At 39.3% G+C, this 25,924-nt stretch overlaps 1 protein-coding gene across 7 annotated transcripts in view; it reads left to right on the forward strand.

The window, feature by feature from the left end:
* fryb (furry homolog b (Drosophila)) overlaps window positions 1–25,924 on the forward strand; it is a 209,896-nt gene that overhangs the window by 115,367 nt on the left and 68,605 nt on the right. For 6 of the 7 annotated variants that reach the window (XM_034178228.1, XM_034178230.1, XM_034178231.1 and 3 more), the window contains exons 11-34: window positions 1,003–1,104; window positions 2,166–2,269; window positions 3,712–3,820; window positions 4,219–4,305; window positions 9,097–9,268; window positions 9,358–9,490; window positions 10,856–10,963; window positions 11,249–11,375; window positions 11,952–12,065; window positions 13,259–13,423; window positions 13,618–13,704; window positions 14,620–14,879; window positions 15,134–15,323; window positions 15,550–15,674; window positions 16,597–16,654; window positions 20,242–20,333; window positions 20,551–20,723; window positions 20,851–21,011; window positions 21,101–21,211; window positions 21,315–21,469; window positions 21,908–22,007; window positions 22,189–22,360; window positions 22,925–23,181; window positions 23,276–23,422. In XM_034178228.1, the coding sequence (XP_034034119.1) occupies window positions 1,003–1,104; window positions 2,166–2,269; window positions 3,712–3,820; window positions 4,219–4,305; window positions 9,097–9,268; window positions 9,358–9,490; window positions 10,856–10,963; window positions 11,249–11,375; window positions 11,952–12,065; window positions 13,259–13,423; window positions 13,618–13,704; window positions 14,620–14,879; window positions 15,134–15,323; window positions 15,550–15,674; window positions 16,597–16,654; window positions 20,242–20,333; window positions 20,551–20,723; window positions 20,851–21,011; window positions 21,101–21,211; window positions 21,315–21,469; window positions 21,908–22,007; window positions 22,189–22,360; window positions 22,925–23,181; window positions 23,276–23,422 (3,309 nt within the window). The remainder of the gene's footprint in view (window positions 1–1,002; window positions 1,105–2,165; window positions 2,270–3,711; window positions 3,821–4,218; window positions 4,306–9,096; window positions 9,269–9,357; window positions 9,491–10,855; window positions 10,964–11,248; window positions 11,376–11,951; window positions 12,066–13,258; window positions 13,424–13,617; window positions 13,705–14,619; window positions 14,880–15,133; window positions 15,324–15,549; window positions 15,675–16,596; window positions 16,655–20,241; window positions 20,334–20,550; window positions 20,724–20,850; window positions 21,012–21,100; window positions 21,212–21,314; window positions 21,470–21,907; window positions 22,008–22,188; window positions 22,361–22,924; window positions 23,182–23,275; window positions 23,423–25,924) is intronic. The other variant, XM_034178229.1, reaches the window with a different exon arrangement.

Genomic DNA, 25,924 nt, shown 5'->3' on the forward strand with positions numbered 1-25,924 from the left:
TGAAAAAACTCACGCATGCACACGAGGGTTCAAGCTTGGCTGATGTAATCACACGTGATTCAAATCCATATAGTTTTTTTAAAAAATAAAACTGTCAGTTTCTTTTCTAATAGACCTCGTATCTGAGCTATTTCCACTAACTGTATAATCATTTGCTGTAAATAGCCAGAGTCCACTCAAGTGTCTGAATAGACAATAAGCTGTCATGGCAGCGCAGAAGGGCATTCCAGGAATGACAGTATTGTGCAGCATTTCTATAAATGTTCTTTGACATTCATAGTACCTGTGTAAGATGACACAGAGCAATGTGTGAGAGACAGATAACAAGTACAGACTTTACTCAGGAGTGACAGGAACATAACACAGTTCTCCAGACCTGGCCTCTCCCAAACATATATGACGGCCATGTAGTTGTAGTTACACTGTTCATTAACAAGGATTTGTGTTCAAAAATGATTTGTATTTAGTCTGAGGAACTGTAAAGGTATGAAATACCAGCGGATCAACACACTACATGCCTGGGTTTGCCTGAGACCTCTCTGAATTTGTCTAGTGAAATTCAGTTAAGAGTCAGAATATTAGATCTATTAGTACATAGATTCAGTGCAGTATTCCACCTACTGCAGTAAATATGGCACCCATATAATTCCTTCTAAATAAACAAAAAAAGTTAAAATCCAAAGAAGTAGCTATTAGTTGACATTAAATTGTCTTTAGTGCAGACAGGAGGCTGATAGTGATGGAAGAAAAAAAAAAATAGGTAAATGAGGGATTTATTAGTCCACGAATAATGAGGAAATGGTGGTCAAAAAGATTTTTAAATTCATCTGAATTAATGTAATAGCTGATTGTTCTTAAATGACACTGGAACAGTTTCAAACACTTCATTAAAAGAGTGAATCCGCAATACGTCTCAGTCACTGAATGTTGAGTTCACAGTGTGTAATGGTGCTCTTTTATCTTCTTTTTTATGTGTGATGTGACTCTCTGCCTCTGCACCAGGCTTTGTATCCTCTGGTCACCTGTCTGCTGTGTGTCAGCCAGAAACAGTTCTTCCTCAGCCGCTGGCACATTTTCCTCAACAACTGTCTCTCTAACCTCAAGGTCAGTCTTTCGATCATACAAATGGAAGGTTCTTGATCAGGTCCTTTTTTATTTTGCACATACTCAGACTAGTGTTCATGGTTACGCTGTTGATAACCAGCAAAATACTTGTATATCACTCCATGAACCTAATAGGGCAACTCCTCCTCAGTGGTGTGTTGAATTTCAGTGACTCTTCATGAATCTACACAGTGTTAGCACACCATATGAAGATAGTATTAATGAAGAAAAATCATTGTGGTCTGACATCTTTAAAGGGAGATAATTTGAATTTTATGTTTAATTGGAGTGTCATGTGATATTGACTTCATAAGTACAACTCCTCAAAACCGCTTTATGGATTTCAGTGAAACTTAACACAATGGTAGCACACCAGAAGAAGGTTTACATGGAAGAAATGAATTCCAATCTCGTCTGTTAAAGGGGAGATAATTGGAATTTTGTTGTTTTATTTTAATACATTATAGTCATCAGTCACATTTACGGAGGTTGACCAGGTTGTTAATTCAGATTTACTACCACTGTTATGTAATACATGCAAGTAACAAGTATGGCAGAGCAGGATGGGTATTTTTTTTTTTTTTTAGTTTGATCACAGATCTCCAGTTCAGCAGTAACCCCTCCTTTGCATTAGACAATATACATCACTTGTAGAATTGTAGTCTAGCAATTAGTCTGGAATTAATTCAGTAGCTAAAGGTCTAGAGTCAGCTGTATATGTGCCCCCAAAATGAAATTGTTTTCTCTGGCATATGTGAAAGTTAATTTTCAATTGGAGTGACAGTTATACTTACTTAAGATACCCTCTGTGCAACAGAATGTTGTCCATGGTGAATGATTTTGTCATACATGAATAATACATGTACACAACATCCAACTTCACACATTGAACATCGATACATTTTCAACAAGTGTATGTTAATTTGAGGGAAATGCTGCAGCTTAAGGACACATTTCAGTTCTTATCTTGTTGAGTGGCTTAAAGGTTCTGTCTAATGGAGGTAGTATTGAAATAGTAGGTGAATTAGTATTGTAATGGCTCTGCTTGTGTGTGATTCTAGAATAAAGACCCCAAGATGGCACGTGTGGCTCTAGAATCACTCTACCGACTGCTCTGGGTTTACATGATTCGGATAAAATGTGAGAGCAACACTGGAACACAAAGGTAACAGCTATCACCAATTACATTTCAGATAAAAAAAAAAAAAATATATATATATATATATATATATATATATATATATATATAAGAGTTGCTGTTCCTACCATTTTGATCATCAATATACGGGGTTCTCTCTAGAGTTTTTTAGTATAGCGGTGCTGTTGGCAACTATCACCTGAGGCGGCCCATCTGGTAAGATGCTCCCTCTCCCTCTCTGCTCAACTCCCTCCCGGAGCTCTTTCGGCCCAGTTTTGAAAGTCCAGGTGTTCGCTTGCTTCTGGCTGTCTGCTGGAGCAGGTTTGAAGTCTGTTTGCCATAGAAAATCACTAACAAATACAAACTCACTATGAGAGAACAACAGTAACATGATGTTGACGACATGTCACCAACAAAATTATCCTGGTACGTGTGAAAAATCTCCATTTCTGCTGAAATTTGCTAACTTCATGACCATGTGAAAGCATGTGTGAAATGCACACATTCACCAACATGGAAATGGCGCAGCTGTTGCCATGACAATCACGCAACAATGGCATCATGTCCTGGACAGACTCCCTGATTGATTGATTATTATTATATATATATATTTTTAGTAAGTTCAATGTAAGTACATAGTATAATTTTAAATACATTAAAAAGACATGGATGACACAAGAAAGTGAAAACACTTCTTTCCATTGGGGTCCATTATGATTTCGACTGAGGAGATGAGGCACAAACATTTGCTGTTTCATAGTTGTGAATGTCACCCCATCTCGTGGTCCGTGACTCACGCGAGAGGTAAGTTTCAGCAGAGCTCCGGTTCAGGGCACAATGTAAACCTTGTGATGTATGTACAACAAGACAACATCGGGCCACGGCAGAAGTCTATCACAGGTGCTACACCTCCTCTAGCTAACCCTCTCAATTTAGGAGAACGTGCCATCATCATAATCGCTCATGACCTTACTGGATTAACGGCATCCACATCCTCACTAGCTATTGTTTACATGCATTGTGAGACGCCGGTGTCACAGACGAACGGCCTGCCTAAAAATTGGCCCGCACTGCACATGCATCACTGCTGCGCTCTGATCGGTCTGCCGTCTTTTATTACGAAATAATGCTGAATTTATGTGGAAATGATTGTTGTACAAAAGCTTCAGATATCTGTCGCCGAGATGAATGTTTTAAGGGCAGTTATGGAGTCAGCCCTCAATGGCATACCTAATTTGATAGAAATCAGCAAAAGGACATTTGACAAGTCAGCCAACAAACAAACAAGCAGACTTGACCTTAGCCCTAACAATTGACTTTCCGAAACCCAACTCCCTATGTATGCCTAGTTTAGTAAAATGTGAAAATATGTGTAATTAATATCATAAGAATGAACGTTTCCTGGAGTATTTTACATGTTTTAATGTTTTATCTACTCTCCCCTTTCTTGTTTTGTCTTCTTTCTCCAGTCGTCTGACATCCATCACATCAACGTTGTTCCCAAAAGGCAGCCGTAGTGTCGTGCCCAGAGACATGCCCCTCAATATTTTTGTCAAGATTATCCAGTTCATTGCACAGGTGTGTGACACACACACACACTTTAGTGGTAAATCCAAATATCCTGATTCACAAAGTTGTAAAGTGACAGCATGTATTTAGAACATGTATTTCTGTACCTAGTCCAGCACCATTAATAATAGAGGATTACAAAGAATGTAGGCCATCAGGTATTTCATTAGAATCCATTATTGAGATTGATTATGTTGACCTAAAGGCTGTTTGAGAGGCTTACTGTAAGTCTGTGCACTTATTGCTTTTCAAGGTCTGCACTTAGTAGTTGTGTGTGTGATTTCTCTTTATAATCAGTTATTTAAATAAAAAAAATTCCATCTACGTAGCATTGGTGATTACAGATGTACTAGTTAGCTCAGTGTACCAGAACAATAAAGCCCTCAGTGTGTCTGTTCTCTATTCAGGAGAAACTGGATTTTGCTATGAAGGAGATCATATTTGACCTGCTGAGTGTTGGGAAACCTGCCAAAGCCTTCAGTCTCAATCCTGAGGTAAAAAAAAAAAACAGACATTCAGTGAGGTGCACATCACTAGACATATATGAAGTGTGATATAAGAATGAGAGATGGAGTTTTCATTGAGGTTAAACAGATCATGTGCAATCTAATTATACTATTCTGATTATAAAAATAGGGCAGCACTTAGTGGTTAGCATTGTTTCCTCACAGCAATAAGGTTGTAGGATCGCTTCCCACCTGGTTCTCCCCATGTTTGCGTGGGTTCCCTCCAAAGACATGCAAGTTAGGTGAATTGGAAAATTTAAATTGACCATAGGTGTGAATGAAAATGTGTTTGTCTATTTATATGTGGCCCTGCGATAGACTGGCAGCCTGTCGAGGGTGTACCCCACCTCTTGCCCAGTGACTGCTGAGATAGGCTCCAGCTCCTCTGTGACCCTTATTTGGAGAAAGCAGCTATAGAAAATCCATCCATCCATCCATCTTCTACCGCTCAGTCCAATTAAGGGTCGCGGGGGGCTGGAGCCTATCCCAGCAGTCATAGAGCGCGAGGCGGGGTACACCCAGGACAGGACGCTAGTCTGTCGCAGGGCCACAAATAGACAAACAAACACAGACACACCCACACACACACCTACGGACAATTTTAAAGATTCCAATCCACCTAACCCGCATGTCTTTGGATGTGGGAGGAAACCGGAGCACCCGGAGGAAACCCACGCAAACATGGGGAGAACATGCAAACTCCACACAGAAAGGCCATGGGAATTGAACCCACAACCTTCTCGCTGTGAGGCAACAGTGCTAACCACTAAGCCACCGTGCTGCCCCTATAGAAAATCCATGATTATCAAAACAGGTGTAGCTGTAGGTGTAAATAGTAGATGCACAATGTCTAATTTGAAAAAGATGAAATAAATGAGGTGAGGGCAGGCCATATATGGAAAACATATCAGTAAAATTAAGAATGGCATTATCCTTAAAAAGATCACAGAAATATTTAATGCCCTTTTTACCCCATAGAGGAGATGCAGTGTCTAAGAAGCAGGAATGAAAGATTTCTGCTTTTTTTGCCAATTGCCTGGTCATTTTTGAGAACAGTCATCAGTAGGAAGCACAGGAAGCATTCAGTACTGAATTTAAAGTTTTTTACATCAGGTAATTTGGGTAGCTAATAAGAGGTCGTCTGGGGTTTTGAGACATGAGCATGCTCCTTATTCTCTTAATTTTTCTCTCCTAAACTTTAAAGAGCATATGTCTGTGAGTAATACTTACCTTTTTATGTTAAACTGACCTGTTATGGTCTCCTGAAACAGTTGATAGATGTATTTTATAACTTACAAACAGGAGCGATGCTAAGGCGTTAGCATGTGTATGGCATTTTCAATGTTAAAGTTAGCATTAAAGAGTCAAATGCATTACAAATTGTCATATTAATTTATTTCTATTTATGTGTTGCAATCATAATAAAAAGTTAAACAACAACAGACAACATAAAATTCATTCAAAAAGGAGTGGGAAGAAGTCTAAACTTCATCAGGGCTAGGGGATTTGCCTGATTGTAATGATTTAATCGAGGATAAAATCTCTTCCAGATTAAGTGGAACATCAATTTCAACTGCTTTTAAAGTATCAACTGCAGGGATTTCTAGGTCATCATGGAATTGCTCCATATTTTTAGAGTTTGGAGGAACCTGATGTGTCAAGAGTGACATGAAATTATTTAAAAACAATTAATTTTAGTAGGGTCAGATGTCAAAGTACCTGATGTATTTTTTATTTGAACATTGTGGCAGGTGGCAACATGATGCCTGAATTGGTGGGCCAATAAGCGAGTAGCTTTATCACTATTTCACAATAGTTACCATGAGACTGTAGTAACAACTGTTCAGTTTCCCTCATCGAGGTCAAGTCAAACTCAAGTTCCAAATTAAGACGTTCCTTACAAACTTCCAGGGAAGATTTCTGAGCATACTGATGGTCAGGTTTCTGTCATAAGGACCACCCTTGTGGTCCCCTTCCCCAAATAAAGAAGACTGCAGCTTAAGCCAAACATTTTATGTCCTACCGCAGGCTCCAACCACACTATCCTCATGACTTTGTAAAAATCAAACCAAAAAAGTTAACCTCAGATGATAAAGGTCTCAAAATAAAGAACAACAATTCTTCCAAATCAGCAAAACATACCTGAAACTGAAAATTACTATATATAATCTATATCTGTGTGTGTGTGTGTATTAAAATAAATAATAATAGCAATAATAATACAGTCTCTGTGAACAAAATATACAGCAAGGTATATTAACCCTTTGCACAAACCTACAGTAGTTGTAGACCAGTATTGTCCAAGCAGGTGAAGAGAAACAGACAGGTGTTATGCAGGGCAACTCAGTACAAATTTTATCACTGTTCCGGCTGAGATATATTTTTTCCCATTTCCCACCCTTCAACAATCACAGGTACATTTTCGGCAGAGCGGGTCATTGTACTCGGTCAACAAAGTTAAGACAAGGGATGCACCGATTTTTCCAGACCGAGTACAAGTATGAGTACATACATTTGAGTACCTGTCAATACAGAGTACCGATACGAATACGTAATGATACATTACAGTTTTATGACTTTGAAAACATGTTTTCATTCATCAGTTGTTCCTTATTTTTTGACTGTAACTGCTACCAATGTCATTAGCTTTGTTTTTATTTACAAACATTTCACTTAAATCATGTAACATCACTTTTTGACTGCAACAAATTGTCCTTTAACATTAATAGTGTATTTCTTAAACATGACACTGCCAGACATCTCGCTTAAATGTAACCTGTGGACTTCAACACTACAAAATATACAACATTAGTAATATAACTGAAATCGTCCATCAATAACTTTATTTATGTCTGTGAGGACTAAAAGCCTTTTTTTTGAAAATGTGAGGGGCAGATTCTTTTTGATGAAAAGAAGCTTCTCTGCATTATCAGCTGTGAGCCTGTTTCTGTTTTCATCTACAATGTGTGACACTGAGCTAAACAGCCTTTCACTCTCCACACTATTTTTTTATTTTAAATACATACAGATAACATACACAAATACAAACCGTAAATGTTTTTTTTCCCCAAAGGTGGAACATGTAAACATAGAGGAGCATGGTGTGCACGCACACACGGTGTCGCGTGGCATCTCCGCAACACATGGAGGCAAAACGGAATAATTTTAACATTATTATATATAATTTCCTCGCATTCAGACAGAATAGCCCATTTCCTGTGGTAAATGAGCCATTGACAAGGAGCAGTGACTCAACTTCTGGCACAAATTGTGGCCCATGGAAGAGGAGCGGAGGGTCTTAATGCAGTGCCACGGACATTTTCCAAATGGATTACACCTGTACCGGACTGAGCAGGTCTCCCATCGGCCTGAACACCCACACCATGGGCTGAAACTCACCAACCTGATGGACAATCTCCTCCACTGAAACCATGATCTGAGTTCTGACGGAAGAACTGGCACAAAGTACAGTGTCACAGGAGCTTTTTTCAGCCACGACAAGGAATTAAAGTATTTTCTGTTCTTTTCCAAACTCAGGAGGCTTTATGTGGATTATTTTTCTAGGATTGTTTGATGATGAATGACATTGAAACAGGTAAGACTTTATTATTTACGCTGTGTGTGCATTTACTCCGCATGATGGATTGTAGCTTTCAACCAATTAATGGACAGCATTGATGGACATATTTAGGCTTATGAGTAAATTACATGAAAGCCTGTAAAAGTCCATAAATTAACCACATCATTATTTAAGCCACAGTGTTCAAAACGTATGAAAAAAGTAGCGGCTTATAGTCTGGAAATTTCGGAGCATGAGCGTGAAAATCCCCCATTGAGAGATTGACATCACAATGCTGTGAAGGGGTGACATAGTATCGGAGACGTTTTATGATTACAAGTACGAGTAGATGAATACGGGATTGAGCTGATACCCGATACTGGTTTCAGAATCGGTGCATCCCTAGTTAAGACTGAGCAATATTGTGTGTGTGTGGGGGGTACCGATGATAAAAAGACAAAAAATGTATTAATTATGATAACTGAACACAAACGTGTCTCACCCCAGGTGGAGTGACTAAAAGGCAGAAACAGCAATGGCCACGATCAGTCCACTTTAAGATTATGAAGATTATGTTGAAAAATAAAGCATTACCTACATTAATTCACTTGTGGTTTTTTTCTTGGTTGGGCTCAAAAACTTTTCAACCACCCCTTGTATAAAGCCACAGTTTCACATAAAATGTCCAACAGTTTCATATTTCCCCACAAAAAAATTCAAATAAATCCCCCAGCAATTTAATTTAAGACATCTGATAAAAATTATTTGTTGTCAAGTAAATTAAACCCATGCACTTATTATAAACAGTAGAAAACATATATTTTGAGTTTGACCTTAAACAGTGGTGTGAATCCCTCTGCTCTATGCAAGTTAGACCCATTTGTCACAGGAGCAGTTGTCCCTTCAGTCGTATTTGTGGTCCATTACAACATTTGATACTAAATTCTTTGCTTCACATGAAAGTGTTTTTTTTTTTCTTTTCATTTGTAGTTTTACAAATGTAGCTCATTGTGGACTACAGCACCAGGGTTTTGAAGGGGTCATACGCTGTACTATCTAATGGGATGTTGTGTATCTTTGAGCATATGAATGGTCAGTACAAAGAGGAAGCAGTGGTGATGAGCAATTACTCAAGCAGAACCACAAATTTACCACGTTTCCTAACACAGTACTGTACATGTGATGTTTATAAAGGATGTGGTGTTGTATCTGTGTTTCAGCGTATGAATATCGGTCTGCGGGCATTTCTAGTGATAGCAGATGCTTTGCAGCAAAAGGATGGGGAACCTCCGATGCCCAACACAGGAGCCACTCTGCCCTCTGGAAACTCTCTGAAGAAGAAGAAAACATATCTCAGCAAGACTCTTACTGAAGAAGAGGCCAAACTCATTGGTGTGTGTGGACCTATAGGTGTAGAAAATATTCATGTTCAAGTTCATGTCCTCTCTGACTGCTGACTAATGTTTCTGTGTTCTCCACAGGAATGTCCTTGTACTACTCCCAGGTGCGAAAGGCTCTGGACAACATGATGAGACATTTGGACAAAGAGGTGGGCCGCTGCATGATGCTCACCAGCGTCCAAATGCTCAACAAAGAACCAGAGGACATGATCACGTACGTGAGCTCTGCATTTCAGCAACTCAGTACTTTTTTACTACTTTGATTGTTCAGTTTGATACTTCTCATTTGAAAATGTGACAGAAATTTTAAAATATACCAGTATTTTCTATTTGTTTTAATTTCATTGTATTGTGTGAGTGTTGTGTTATGAGTCCACGAGATATCCAGCAAAACCTCTCTTTGAAATTTGAATAGATTTTGTCTGAGATTTTATGGTTTAATGGGATCTGTGGTTTTTTGTGTTTATTAGTATGTCTGCCAATCAGTTTTTTTGCAGTTTCAATCACAATTAAATGTTTGATCCACCTTGGATCTGCTGTGGCGACCCAGAGTGGAAAAAACATGGGAGCACCCGAAGGGACTTACTTACATTTCTTTGGCTTATGATGCTGGCAAAGCTCACCACAGAAAGTGTGGCGTGTTGAATTTTGATCCTGTTGGCAATGTAAGATTGTGAATCCTTTACTAGAATACTAAGGAACAACATTATAGTGGTGCCAAAGAAAATTTGTTCTTTAACTACAGTGATTTAAAAAAATCAAAAGGAACTACACCCCTTGAATTTTCAGTATTCAGTATTTCCCATGTTAATAAAAACTTAATGTTTAATATCATGACATTCCTCTTTTTTAAGGGAGGACAATTAGGGAATAACTCTGTTGTGTCTGATGATTTGCGGATGTTCATGCTGGTTCTACGGTCTCAAATTGAGCTTTACTGGTGATGCATTAGCGGAGCCGGTAAAAAGGAGTTTCATGACTGTAGTCCAGCATGAATCTCTGCAAATCATCAGACACAAGGGGGTTATTCCGATTCTAAAACAATTTTATCGTTTGCATGGTTTATTTTTCTATAGGTAATTTGGTCTATTTTTCTGTAGGTAATTCGGTCAACAAGGCTTACTGTTAGCAACAGTGTCTTCACCATCACTCCAGCAGTGGTCAGGGTGCGGAGTAATCCATTAAATGTGAAGTGGTAATTCTGTATCAGAATCCACATCAATACTTTCGTATGGTAGCTTAAATTCACCCATTTCGGCATCGTTATCGCTACGCCACCTCTCTCGCTCTCACCTGACCGCGCCATTATTGACATCTGCGTAGCAGCATGCGCACTCAGGACGTGGGGTAATACATCAAATGTGAAGCGGTCGATATTATACGGTCTGAAATATCACACGAATAACCAGTCAGATTTGCGGAAAAAATGTAATTAATTAGAATTCAATTAACGTCCTCACGTCAAGCAACCCAGTCCAGTCGAAGATTCAAGCTTCTCTACTAATTAGAATTCAAAATTGCTGACTTTGCTTGCTCAGTAAATATTACTGTGACTAACATCCAGCTCCATTGTTGACAGTGGTGAACGGAAGCCTAAAATTGACCTGTTCAGGACGTGTGTGGCAGCCATTCCTCGTATACTTCCTGATGGCATGTCCAAACCTGAGCTCATTGACCTGTTGTCACGGTGAGTTAGCTTGTCTTACTAGCTAATGTTTTTGTATATACAAACTGCATAGTACATACTGCACAGGTATCTTCCAGTTTTGACAAAGCAGGAATTTACTAATCATTGATCATTTCAGAGCAGTAATTGATCGCCATCATATAAACTTGGAAACTTTATAACAGTTGAGATTTCACATAAACGTAATACATTTTTATCTACCATATATTTGTCTGCGTGATCTTACTCATTCAGCACTTTTTCTTACTCATTCGGTACTTTTCTGTTCTGTTGTCTATCCTGCAGGCTTACAGTGCACATGGATGATGAGCTTCGTCTCATTTCCCAAAACTCCCTACAGAGCCTTTTGCTTGATTTCTCAGACTGGCGGGAAGATGTCTTATTTGGTTACACACACTTCCTTTTGCGTGAGGTATGAGAGAACTAATAGTTGACTCCATCTACTGTACAGTGTTCCAGAAATAATTTAAGGTTTGACTATATTGCACTCAGTATAGTGTTTTAAAATGAAATCAACAATTTCACATCTCCCTCTTGTGTAGTTTGAATCTGGGTTTCAATATTGGTATGTTGGCATAGCAGATAGATCATAAATGGACTCTGTACATGCACAGTGTCAGTACCGTTTTAAACATCCTGCAACACATTTTCAACTCTAAGATAATTGCATATCCTTAAAGGTGGTATAAATGGCATTTTAAATAATAATAGAACAGTCAACAACTATTTTGTATGTGAAGCTGCAGTATTGTAATGACGTCCTGTTCAGAGAATGAAGTACGATTCCCTCTAATCCAAGCTTTTCCATTCCTTGTTTTATAGTCAGAACCCACCGTATATGCATGTTTAGTGCTTGTGAGTCCTGTGAAACAATTGGTGGTCAGAGAGAAGCTGGTGTTTTGGTCTAAGATGCTGGTGATGATCTTTTATAGCATCTTTAATATGACTTAATTTTTGTCACTTTCTGATCTTTCCTGATCTCTTCCAGGTACAGGACACACACCAAGGTTTGCAGGATGCATCTGTCAAGCTCCTTCTACAGCTGCTGACACAGTGGAGGTTAGCGTTACAGCTCCAAGGGAAGATGCGAGGCGGAATTGAGGTTTGTGTAATGTTTTCCTAACTTTCACTCAGTGTACTAGCCAGATACGAATGTTAGACTTAACCCCATAGCACTAATGTCAGGAGATTTTGGGAGCTGTCCACCCACTAGCGTGTGGGGTAGTGTTCAAGAGTGAAGCAGCGCTCTGGCTAAATTAAAACACATTTTCATCAATCATTTCTTAATGATTAATGTAAATGAAGTCCATGACATCTTAATGACTAATCCAAGACGATCCTGTCTTGGAGGTCTACAGACAATTCCTTTGACTTCACAACTTGGTTTGTTGTCTGACATACACTGTCAACTTTTTTTCTGTGTAGGCTCTCAGTTGTCCAGGTGGTTTCCATAGTAGAGAAGCTTGAATCTTCGACTGCACCTTAATAACCCCATATTACCTTATGGGGTATTATGTGTAGAAGTTTTAGAAAAAAAATGAATTTCATCCATTTTGGAATAAGGCTGTAATACTTTACATATGTACTGTACTTTGGATGTTTCATTAAATATTCTGATTGTGCAAAATTGGTTCATTATACCCTCACAAACAAAATTTGAAGGGTATGTAGGAATCACCTGTTCAATCATCCATGTGTCCATTTCTCCACGATCCTTGTAAGGACAATTCCTACTACCCCATGCAGTGGCAGCACACCATATGAAGATTAAATAATTCTGGTCCAATGTCTTCAATGAGCACTAATTAGTCTTTTATGTATAAGTCATGCATCATACTGTATGATATTGACTTTGTGTGTGCATCTCCTCCTAAACTGCTTTATGGAGTTCAATGAAACTTGGCACAATGGTAGTATAACATGTGAAGAGGTACATGAAGGAAAACAACTGGAGTCTTCCATCTTCAAGAAGAGACTGGACCTTTGTAGAAGTTTTTTTTTTAAAAAAACAAACATATTTGCCAATTACATTTACCAGTTTTTTTAATTCAGGTGTTTCATCACAAAAGCTATACTACTGCCAATATACATGCAAGTTCTCTAGTTTGCATTTATTTCTTAATTCTGGCCTGAAAAATTTAGGGGTGTTCACTCGTCACATCTCTGACATGGCATGTGAAATCTGAATGAATAAGGGTTGTTGTTGTTATTATGAGTATGATTATTGTTATTTTTAGCATAAGTGAAGTGTTTCTCACTAGTCTCTCCTTTCTCTCTGTTTTGTTTTCTCATCAGGCCAGCCCTAGATTATCTGAGAAAAGCCCTCACTGCTCAGTGCTCCATGCTGTTGAGGGTTTGGCTCTGCTCCTACTCTGCTCTTGTCAGATTAGCACAAGAAAACTGGCAGTTGGCGTCTTAAGAGAAATACGCTGCCTTTTCACAGCTCTGGGACATGCTGAGGTACTTCCCCGAAAATGTATTTTTTAATATGCCAAATTAGAGAATGAAGGAAAATGTTGAGAAGAGGAATACGACAGCACACAGTTTGGTGTGACCAGCTGTGGTTGGAGATACAGTATTGAAGCCAGGGAATTCTCTCACATTTGGCTGTAAAAAAAAAAAAAAACTGATTCTATGAATGTCTTCCCCTTTAGGATGATGACAAACCAATGATAGAGATCATGGACCAGATGAGCCCAGCTGTAATGGACAGCATTGTTCATGTAGCTGTCTCTGACTCGGTGAGAACGTTTTCATTTTCATATTCCTGTTTAGGGTGTGGGGCAGCACGGTGGTTTAGTGGTTAGCACTGTTGCCTCACAGCAAGAAGGTCATGGGATCGATTCCCACCTGCGGCCTTTCTCTGTGGAGTTTGCACGTTCTCCCCATGTTTGTGTGGAGTCCCTCTGGGTGCTCCGGTTTCCTCCCACGTCTTGACATGCAGGTTAGGCGGCTTGGAAACTTTAAGTTGTCCGTAGGTGTGCGTGCGGGTGTGAGTGTGTGTGTCTATATGTGGCCCTGCAAGAGACTGGTGTCCTGTCCAGGGTGTACCCCACCTCACACCCTATGTCTGCTGGGATAGGCTCCAGCCCCCCGTGACCCTTTATTGGAGTAAGCAGCTGAAGATGTCAGTGTGTTTCGGTTTTATGTGTGGTGTTTGAATTTATATTCTGCACTGGTTTCCCACCTTCTTGTGACCCTTAAGTATGATATTACAGTTTGTCAGCATGAGACTTTTCACAGAGTCCACAAGGTGTAAATTTAAATGTAACAAGCTCACTGTTACTGGTTTCTTTGTTTCAATAATCTTTTGAGAAAAAAAACATAAAAAATTAAAACTATTTCATATAATTGTAGCGCACAACACAATGCCACAGATGTCACACGTTTTGAGGGATTTTGCAGTTTGGATACTGACTGTAGGAATATGAATGAGTACCTTGCATGGCAGGATACTGGCATCGGTGTGTGTGTGTGTGTGTGTGTGTGTGTGTGTGTGTGTGTGTGTGTGTGTGTGTGTGTGTGTGTGTGTGTGTGTGTGTGTGTGTGTGTGTGTGTGTGTGTGAGTGAACTTGGTTAGGTTTCCTGTGCAAAGCTAGTATGACTGAAAGTTTTTTAATTTTAATGTATTTATTTATTTAACTCCTCTCTGTCAGGCCACTTTGCCACTGAGCCACCATGTGGACCTCCAGTGGTTGGTGGAATGGACGGCACGGCTGGTGAGCAGCTCCTATGACGTGAAGAGCCCCAGTCATGTCTGGATATTTGCTCAGTGTGTGAAGGACCCATGGGTGCTCTGTCTGCACATCTTCCTGAGGCAGGAGCACCTCCCAAAACACTGTCCCATCGCATTGGGCTATGCCTGGCCTTACGCATTTACACGACTACAGCTGCTACTGCCACTGGTTGACCCCAAGTATGACAACAAACAGTACTTTTATATTGTCATTTCATTTATTTGAATGCTATAGTAATGAACGCAGTGAGCATGACCGCTGCCACAGAAAGACACAAGATAAGATTAAACAGTAGCCACGATGACCTTTAGCAGGAAGTCCTCTTGATCATTTTTCTCTGGCTATAGAATCATGTATTTCATATATTAAATGATACACTCCATGCTTTCAGACTGTATTGATATGTGACCTTTATTTTGAATTCTCTTTGCAGCAGTCCAGTGAATGCTAAGAAGACCAGCACAGCAGGCTCTAGTGACAGCTACATCTCTCTATGGAGAAACTATCTAATTCTGTGTCTAGGTGTGGCTAAGCCAAGCATTATGTCCCCGGGTCACCTCAGAGCTTCCACACCAGAGATCACCGCCACCACACCCGATGGCAGTGTCACCTATGACAACAAGGTACTGTGCATATTCAGCTGCACATGTATTTATGTCCTGGAATTTCATGTAAATATTAGCATGTTAGCATGCTAACACGTTAGATCAAGTAGCTTTCTTTCTGTTCATGGAAATTAATATATTTTATTATAAAATGTATTACTGACTAGACTGCAGATTACATAATGTTTCTGATTAGTTTTATTTTTAGTTTGTTGATAAGTTTTATATTTATTTTATTGGTCAGGTGATAGGCACGCCCTCTGTGGCCTGGCTTTTAAAACAGCTGGTACCGCTGATGAGAGCTGAGAGTTTGGAGATCACAGAGTCTCTGGTGCTGGGCTTTGGATGCACAAACGCTCTCGTATTCAGGTAATGGAACAGAAATGTGCACAAATAGCAACAAATACACAAAGCCGCACTCCTCATAACATAAGTACACATCAGGCTCTGTATCTGCCATCAGTTTATGATTTGACATACTGTACTTCGAACACTACAGAGATTATTTTCATGAAATCAGATCTCTGACTTAATGTTCAGCTGACAGGTGCTTGTACAAAGTCCATTTGTTTTGTTGAATACTTACAATCATCAGTAAGCCAGACATGATGTGCAAACAGCTGTTTGCTGATAGCGTTTAAAACATAGATGTCTGATTGACAATTGATAGAGTTTGAGTCTGAAAGACAAAAATGCATGATGTTACATTTGGGCCTTACAAAATGAAAGGCACCATCTTTTAGTACTTCCTCCTTCTATTGTCAGTTTTCCCCTGGCTATAAATTGTTTTCATACTTGAGATGAGCAGCATACATCTGTGGCATTCAGAGGACAAAAGAACTGCGTCACTGTAGAAAAGGAATTCTTAAAGGGAAAGAGGAGTAACATTTTGTCCAACAACACCATTGTGAAAAACAGATGTTTCATTTTAAAAACCTTTGTTGTGAACCTGAAATATTTCCTACAAAGCAACACCAGAGACGTACACTTTTGTACCTTTTGTTTCATGAAAATGCGTTCAGGTATTTTATGGTAAGGAATTTGGCTGTTTAGCTTGTGTAACATTTTGTAAATGTGCCTGATGCTTTGAAAAGTGAGTGCGGTGTCACTATTCTCTGAACAGTTTAGATCGCATTATTATTAGGAATATGACAAATTTGACTAATATTTCTGCATTAGATGATGAGGAGTTTTTGGGGTTGTATCTCTTACAAACCATAGAGTGATTTGCTCTACGTTATTTGAACAGTGAAACAATCAAGTCACCCTCTATTATTCTGTGTGTTTAAAGGGAGTTAGTTGAAGAACTTCATCCACTGATGAAGGAAGCGCTGGAACGTAGACCTGAGGTAAAACAGACACCCAACTGATACACCTGCTCTGTTATAAGATTGACTTTATTGATCACAGAGAGGAAATAGAATTGTACTTACCTTAAACAGTGACAGGACTACTCAGAGGTTAAATAATTTACATAGATTCCCATTTCAAAACATCTCATTGTTAAATATCTTAATCCAGTGACATATGTTTATTGTTTGAATACTGAGGGTCTCCATCCCAAGAAAGGAGCCCAAATAGTTTATTGTGCAGTTTCTTGACTTTGAGATAATTTTCAGACCATAAAAAGTTCAATCCAACATGGTGAATTAATGATCCTTATCTTCCACTTGGTGCAAAGACAAGTACCAGCACTCAACACAGTTATGGGTTATGTCATGTTAAGCCCTCTGGGGTACTGGGGCAGTTCCTAAATTTTACCATATTTTCAATGTGTGTGTTGTCATTTCGGCTGCTCCCGTTTGGGGTCGAGGTCGCCACAGCAGATACAGCCAGATCCGCATTGGCATTTGGCACAAGTTTTACGGCAGATGCTCTTCCTGATGCAACTCCAGTTTTACCCGTTGAAACACACAAACAGCCGCTGGTGTTCTGAAGAGGGCTCCGATCCAAGTACTACCGGATGCTGCGCTGCTTAGTTTCTGAGATCTGACAGGATCAGGCTGGCACAGAGCAGACCGGCTCTTTTACCATATTTTCAGTAATTCCTGTTTTCAGAGTATGTGTCACATATTTGTGTATAGCACACTGTATGTCAAAATATTTTGGCTCTAAATCTGAAAATATGATACATTGCGAAAATACCCTCAGCCATATGAGCATTGTCTTCTTTATAATTTGGTATCCCAGTGCAAAGCATAGTATATATGTCTATATACTTCCTCCTATATAATATATATATATATAGTAGTGTTCAGAATAATAGTAGTGCTATGTAACTAAAAAGATTAATCCAGGTTTTGAGTATATTTCTTATTGTTACATGGGAAACAAGGTACCAGTAGATTCTCACAAATCCAACCAGACCAAGCATTCATGATATGCACACTCTTAAGGCTATGAAATTGGGCTATTAGTAAAAAAAAAAGTAGAAAAGGGGGTGTTCACAATAATAGTAGCATCTGCTGTTGACGCTACAAACGCAAAACTATTATGTTCAAACTGCTTTTTTAGCAATCCTGTGAATCACTAAACTAGTATTTAGTTGTATAACCAGTTTTTCATGATTTCTTCACATCTGCGAGGCATTCATTTTGTTGGTTTGGAACCAAGATTTTGCTCATTTACTAGTGTGCTTGGGGTCATTGTCTTGTTGAAACACCCATTTCAAGGGCATGTCCTCTTCAGCATAAAGCAACATGACCTCTTCAAGTATTTTGACATATGCAAACTGATCCATGATACCTGGTATGCGATATATAGGCCCAACACCATAGTAGGAGAAACATGCCCATATCATGATGCTTGCACCACCATGCTTCACTGTCTTCACTGTGAACTGTGGCTTGAATTCAGAGTTTGGGGGTCGTCTCACAAACTGGCTGTGGCCCTTGGACCCAAAAAGAACAATTTTACTCTCATCAGTCCACAAAATATTCCTCCATTTCTCTTTAGGCCAGTTGATGTGTTCTTTGGCAAATTGTAACCTCTTCTGCACGTCTTTTATTTAACAGAGGGACTTTGCAGGGGATTCTTGCAAATAAATTAGCTTCACACAGGCGTCTTCTAACTGTCACAGCACTTACAGATAACTCCAGACTGTCTTTGATCATCCTGGAGCTAATCAGTGGGTGAGCTGTTGCCATTCTGGTTATTCTTCTATCCATTTTGATGGTTGTTTTCCATTTTCTTCCACGCGTCTCTGTTTTTTTCTGTCCATTTTAAAGCATTGGAGATCATTGTAGATCAACAGCCTATAATTGTTTGCACCTGCGTATAAGTTTTCCCCTCTCCAATCAACTTTTTAATCAAACTACGCTGTTCTTCTGAACAATGTCTTGAATGTCCCGTTTTCCTCAGGCTGTCAAAGAGAAAGCATGTTCAACAGGCGCTGGCTTCATCCTTAAATAGGGGACACCTGACTCACACCTGTTTGTTCCACAAAATTGACGAACTCACTGACTGAATGCCACACTACTATTATTGTGAACACTCCCTTTTCTACTTTTTTTACTAATAGCCCAATTTCATAGCCTTAAGAGTGTGCATATCATGAATGCTTGGTCTTGTTGGATTTGTGAGAATCTACTGAATCTACTGGTACCTTGTTTCCCATGTAACAATAAGAAATATACTCAAAACCTGGATTAATCTTTTTAGTTACATAGCACTACTATTATTCTGAACACTACTATATATATATATATATATATATAGAGAGAGAGAGAGAGAGAGAGAATGTATATAAATTAATTATACATTTATTATTATTTACATTCATTATGAAGATCCTGTTGTCTTATGTACAATTTATACATGTCTCTCTATTAATCAATCAATCAATCATAAACAATATTTAGGTTTTAACAGCATTTATACATTTATTATTATTTACATTCATTATTAAGATCCTATTGTCTTATGTACGATTTATACATGTTCAGTAAAGCCCCTCTATTAATCAATCAATCAGTCAATCAATCATAAACAATATTTAGGTTTTAACAGCGTTTGCAGGAGGGCGTGAGTGTGCACATACATGAGCTTTTGACAAGAGCAGAAGTTAGCTTTGAGTTAGCAGAAGTTAGCATGCACGCTGATGTCCGTCAGATGTCTTGTAAATCCTTCTAGAGGTGTTATCAGGTTACAAAGACATCGTTTTCAGTTTTAGAAGTGTTTATTTCTTGCTATCTTTTACATAATATATGACAAAGAGGTTATATTTACACACAAACGAAACAGTTTGCAGCTAGCTAGACCACCCACTGACTTCACATTGCTGCTCTACTCTGATTGGCTGTCTCCCCCGTCCCTCAAAAAAAAAAAAAAAAAGAGAGGAATAACAAAATACCTCTTTAAATAGGTCAAGGTTAGCCATCTCGGAACTTGTCCAAGGTCTGTGTCCCAAGAATGTTTACTGTGAATTTGAAGACTCTGGCAGCAGTAGGACTGGACTTTTGCTGAGCACAGACAGACAGACGCAAAGTCAAGTAAAAATGGTTCAAAATATGGACATTCAAAATATAATGTGCATAAATGACATCTGCAGGAAAGAGATGTTATTTGAGGGGACGTGGATTGTTTGATTGTGAATAAGAATGAATCCAGAAGTGTTTAGAATTTGCTATCTGACTTCAAGAGCCAAGCTAGCATCATGAAATGGGGAACTGATCATCCTTTTCAGTTGAATTATGCAGTGGAATTTCAAGTATCAACGTTGAAAAAACTGGGTAAAAGTGTGCATGCACACATGCCACCAGCAGAAGAATGAGTCATGTTTGAAATCTCCGTGGATCACCTGAACAAAAATAACACTTAGTATTAAGAAAAAGCAAAGTACTGTATATTCAGAATGTAGTTTTGATTGTGGTTATACAAGTATGAGTTTGCATATCAGCAAACAGAGCAGCTTAATGTTGTGTTTGTGTGTTCCCAGAATAAGAAGCGCAGAGAGAGGAGGGATCTTCTCAGGCTGCAGCTCCTGCGGATCTTTGAACTGTTGGCTAATGCAGGAGTGATCAGTGACAGGTAGTGGGAGCACACACGTTCAATCTGCCCTGTGGTGGTTTCTTATGCTACATTTACCCATAAACATATTAATAGTAACTTCAGTGCTGCAGCTTTGACTTGCATACCTTTCATTTTTGTCTATGTGTTTTCTTTTGTAACCTCAAGCTTACTGATACTTGTGATAGATGCAACATAAAAGACAAACTCTGTGATCAGCAAACCTTCTCCCTGACAGTACTAACGGAGCACTAGAACGTGACTCCTTGGCGCTGGGAGCTTTATTCCTTGAGTATGTGGACCTAACCCGGATGCTTCTGGAGGCTGAGAATGAGAAGGAGCTGGATGTCCTTAAAGACATCAGAGCGCACTTCAGCGGCATGGTGGCTAATCTCATTCAGTGTGTTCCTGGTACGCCACATTCTTTTCAGCATTACTGGTGCCAGTTGCAGTGGCACACGCAAATATGATGAATCATATCTGTACTATTTTGAGCTTCCATGTCTCTCTGGTTGACCTTGATATTTTCTCCGTGCAGTCCACCACAGGCGCTTCCTCTTCCCCCAACAATCTCTGAGACATCATCTCTTCATCCTCTTTAGCCATTGGGCTGGGCCCTTCAGTGTAATGTTCACACCCCTTGATCGTTACAGTGACCGTAACCACCAGATCACTCGGTACCAGTACTGTGCACTCAAGGTGAGCAGTGCATACAATCAAAAGATCTACTTTTGACAGAAATATTAAGATTAATTGAAAGTTGTTAAATTTTTGCTTTTGTCACGTAGGCCATGTCAGCAGTTCTGTGTTGTGGTCCAGTGTTTGACAACGTGGGACTCTCCACTGATGGCTATCTCTACAAATGGCTTGACAACATCTTGGCTTGCCATGACCTACGGGTAGGTTGCACTGGAGCCTTATAATATTTTTCATCAAATATACATATTTGATACACCCTATGCAAATACTGCTTCAACTTACCCTGAGAATGTGTTGCTTTAGGTTTTCCGTTTGGGGTGTGAGGTGGTGATCCTGCTTTTGGAACTGAATCCAGACCAGATCAACTTGTTCAACTGGGCTGTGGATCGATGCTTCACTGGATCTTACCAGCTAGCATCTGGCTGCTTCAAGGCCATCGCCACTGTTTGTGGTAACAGGTAAGAATTCCACCCTGTTGATGGTACCTCTGATGTATTTGTCACTGTTCTGTGGCTTCTGACATCATCTTCTTTCAGGACCATCCCCTTGCAGCACCGGTCATGCCAGTGTCATAAGTACAATGTCAAGGTTCAATCAGAAATTGTCCTCTAGTCTCTCAGGCGGTATTGTCAAAACGCAAAAAGCATATTCAGTAAATTTGAGTGTCAGTGTACCATCAACTCGCAACACAGGTCATGTCAAGGTCATAGGTCAAACTCAGTCAAACTCTACTGTCCACAGTGATATATTCAAAATACAAAGAGCAATTTCAGTCTAACTTGGTGGTGTCCACAATCATTCTATCTTACTTTGGCAGAATAAGCGCAAAGCAAAATATAGTATTCTTGTTTTTTTGGAGTTAATGACCATTGTGAATATTTTGGTTGTGTTGCCAGGAATTATCCATGTGACTTAGTGACCTTGCTCAATCTGGTGTTGTTCAAGGCCTCTGATACCAGCCGAGAAATATATGAGATCTCCATGCAGCTAATGCAGGTAAATACATACACATACATAAATACATGGCGCTATATAAATAAAATTGATTGATTGATTTATTGATTGACATACATTGATACACAAAATATTTATTCAGTAGATATCAGACTAAATAGAGAAGGCCAGCATGAAGCCTGACAAAGTGCTTTGGTTGTGAGGATAAATAGTATCTCTTCAGGTCTTGGAGTCCAAGCTGTGCGTGTATTCAAAAAGGATGGTGGAGCAAAAGCCCAGTAATATTCTCTATGGAACCCACGGCCCGCTGCCTCCGCTCTACAGTGTCAACCTGTCTCAGCTCTCCATTCAGCTGGCCAGCATGTATCCTGAACTCACCCTGCCTCTGTTTTCAGGTACATTGTACAGGGTGACATCAATACAGTATGTGGACACCCCCCCGCCCCCGTGTAACACTTTGAACAAACAGATGCACTGCAAAATACAATGGAAAGAAACTAACAAATACTGTACATGAATAATTAAAAGAGAATAAAGTAATATGTCACAGGTACCAGAAAATAGGACAAGAGCCAAAACACCACATTAATTCTTATTTTGTCATTATTTACATCCTGATTGCTGACGCCACACTGTACTAATAGGTGTAACATACCTCTGCCTCCACTCTGAGACATCTCACTACATGATCATGTTCCATCAGAAAATGCATATCAAATTGAGGAAGCAGACCTGCTTCTCACGTGCTGCTTCATTGTTGCTTTCAGGTCAGCTGTCCTGAATAAATCCTTTTAGAGTATTGAATTAGCTGCTGTAGGAGATGGAATGTTCCCAAAACAGCATTCTGTCTAGACTGTCAATTTTTCTTCTTCTTCTTCTGGTTTTGTTTATTAGCTTTGGTTATACTTCACACATCTCAAACCGCACATTAATTTCTGTTTATTTCTCTTCCTGTGCAGAGGTTAGCCAGCGTTTCCCAACTACTCACCCCAATGGCAGACAGATCATGCTGTCCTACCTCCTCCCCTGGCTCAGTAACATTGAACTGGTGGATACGGGATTGTTACCACCTGCTTCAAGCCCCTGTACGCCAGAGGACGAAGCTCGAAGTCAGACACAGACCATGGGACTGTCCCCCAGTCTGAGAGGTAATGGCTGGGGCTCCCTGCAGGCCACATCGCTCGTGCTCAACAACCTCATGTTCATGACAGCTAAGGTGGGAGCTAAATTTGTCTTGATGTGAAGTCAAAAATTTTCACAATTAAAGTGTTTGCTGCTGAGGTTTTTTGTTTTTTGTTTTTTTTCTCCAGTATGGGGATGAGGTTCCTGGCCAAGAGATCGAGAATGCCTGGAATGCTTTGGTGTCCACAGAGAGGTGGAGCAACAATTTACGAATCACGCTACAGTTCCTCATCAGTCTGTGTGGAGTCAGCAGCGACACCACACTGTTGCCTCATGTGCGTGTTATTTGCAAAACACACTGTTCTGTCATTTTGAAAACTAAAACTCATTGAAAGTCTGTTGTTGGTTATAAAGTGATTTGATTTGATTTTTTTTTTTCTGTGTGCTTTGGAAAAGCCTAGGCATGCATTCTTAAAAATGCAGTGATAGATAGATAGAAAGATGTGTCCATCCCTTCCAGGTTGGCACACAATAACTAGAAAATAATAAATGCTGTCATCTTTTAACAGAGGTGGGACAAAGTCACTGTCAAGTCATGAATCAGCAAATCCCAAGTCAACTCTCAAGTCAGCTTGCAAACAATTGGTGGTCATTATTACCACCAATCTAATCTAATGATTAGTTATTATATACAGTTTTAGAGAAAGAGACAAAAAGAACCTGAATAAAAACACAACAGAAAATATAAAACCAACTAACAATGAACATACATAAATAAATACATACATACTGAAATAAATGTTTCCTATGAACACCTAGTGACTCTTAAAAAAAATATCTCACCCATATTGGCCTCTCTTCATTGGCTTCCTGTTAATTCTAGAATAGAATTTAAAATTCTTCTTCTTACTTATAAGGTTTTGAATAATCAGGTCCCATCTTATCTTAGGGACCTCGTAGTACCATATCACCCCAATAGAGCGCTTCGCTCTCAGACTGCAGGCTTACTTGTAGTTCCTAGGGTTTGTAAGAGTAGAATGGGAGGCAGAGCCTTCAGCTTTCAGGCTCCTCTCCTGTGGAACCAGCTCCCAATTCAGATCAGGGAGACAGACACCCTCTCTACTTTTAAGATTAGGCTTAAAACTTTCCTTTTTGCTAAAGCTTATAGTTAGGGCTGGATCAGGTGACCCTGAACCATCCCTTAGTTATGCTGCTATAGACGTAGACTGCTGGGGGGTTCCCATGATGCACTGTTTCTTTCTCTTTTTGCTCTGTATGCACCACTCTGCATTTAATTATTAGTGATCGATCTCTGCTCCCCTCCACAGCTGTCTTTTTCCTGGTTCTCTCCCTCAGCCCCAACCAGTCCCAGCAGAAGACTGCCCCTCCCTGAGCCTGGTTCTGCTGGAGGTTTCTTCCTGTTAAAAGGGAGTTTTTCCTTCCCACTGTAGCCAAGTGCTTGCTCACAGGGGGTCGTTTTGGCCGTTGGGGTTTTACATAATTATTGTATGGCCTTGCCTTACAATATAAAGCGCCTTGGGGCAACTGTTTGTTGTGATTTGGCGCTATAAAAAAAAAAAAAAGAGAAAAAAAAAATCTTACACCTCCACTTCATCACAGTTTTTTGTTTTTTTTTTAAGTTTAATGACAGTTTGTTTCGGTCAAACCATATTTTCAGTTTGTTCATTTCTTCAGTGATTTTCTCCAGAACTATCTGCCAAGCTAGAAAACCGCTGCATCCTAGTAAGAGCAGAATACTACTGGAATGAATTTGAATAAGGAAAGTTGTTTTTTTTTTCTCACCTAAATGGATGCTGCACTCACTGCAGTTTATCATCTGGAATAGTCCCAGATTGCATTTCAGAGCTTCTAGAATTCAAACATTTTCCTGCAGGTGGTGTTGGGGAGTAATTTTGGGTTTCAGCTTTTTTTTGTTTTTCACCACTTTCATCCCTGAATATGTCAATCGCGAGTCACTTTTGTGCAGATTAAAGTCACTAACTGGGACTCCTGTCTTCTTGTGAGAAAGAAACGAGAATTGTCCTCCGTTGTGTTCCAAACAGCTCCAAACACTGCGCAACTCTCTGCCAAGTCAAGTTAGAACGATAGAGTCCAGTCGGAATTAATAAATTCAAAGCGAAATGTTTTTTTTTATTTTTATTTATGTCCAGAGATCAAGGATACAGTGACTAATTTCATATTTATTTACTTTAAGACTCAATGAAATACATAGAAAACCTGTAAAGCCTACTTTTAGTACAAAATTCACAAGAGGTATCGATAAGGGAATCGATAAGGAATCGGATCGATAAGCAGAATCGGTAATGGCATCGATATCGATAAAATCTTATTAATACCCATCCCTATGGATGAGTGAGGTACACAGTGAATGGGTTTTGTGAGAAAGAGATCATTTCTGTGAAAACATTTACTAAACCAGAGAAATAAACAGGTTTTTGTTATCCTTAACAGCGATTCCATTCTAAAACGCAAATAACACCCTGCAGACAGTTTTTCGTATACAGTCACTTCTTTCTTCTCTCTGTTTCTCTCAACATATGTTTAGTTTTGAAATTACACTCTTATCATGAATTAGTTGGCTTTACTAGAAAATGGTGTGGAAACCCATTACTTTAAACCAGTTTAAGTTTTTTCAAGAGGTGAAACTTAACAGATGAAGTTGTATTAACATAAAACTTTACATGTACTACATCCAGTTAAAGTTCTATGTTAACTTGACCTGTTTAGTATCACCTTGTGTAAAAATCATAGAGCGTGTATACTGGTCACCAAGGTCACCGCTGCTTGTGGAAAAGTAAAATGTCCTAGATTGTAAA

The sequence above is a fragment of the Thalassophryne amazonica genome, chromosome 9 (genome assembly GCF_902500255.1).
Source record: "Thalassophryne amazonica chromosome 9, fThaAma1.1, whole genome shotgun sequence".
Taxonomy (NCBI): domain Eukaryota; kingdom Metazoa; phylum Chordata; class Actinopteri; order Batrachoidiformes; family Batrachoididae; genus Thalassophryne; species Thalassophryne amazonica.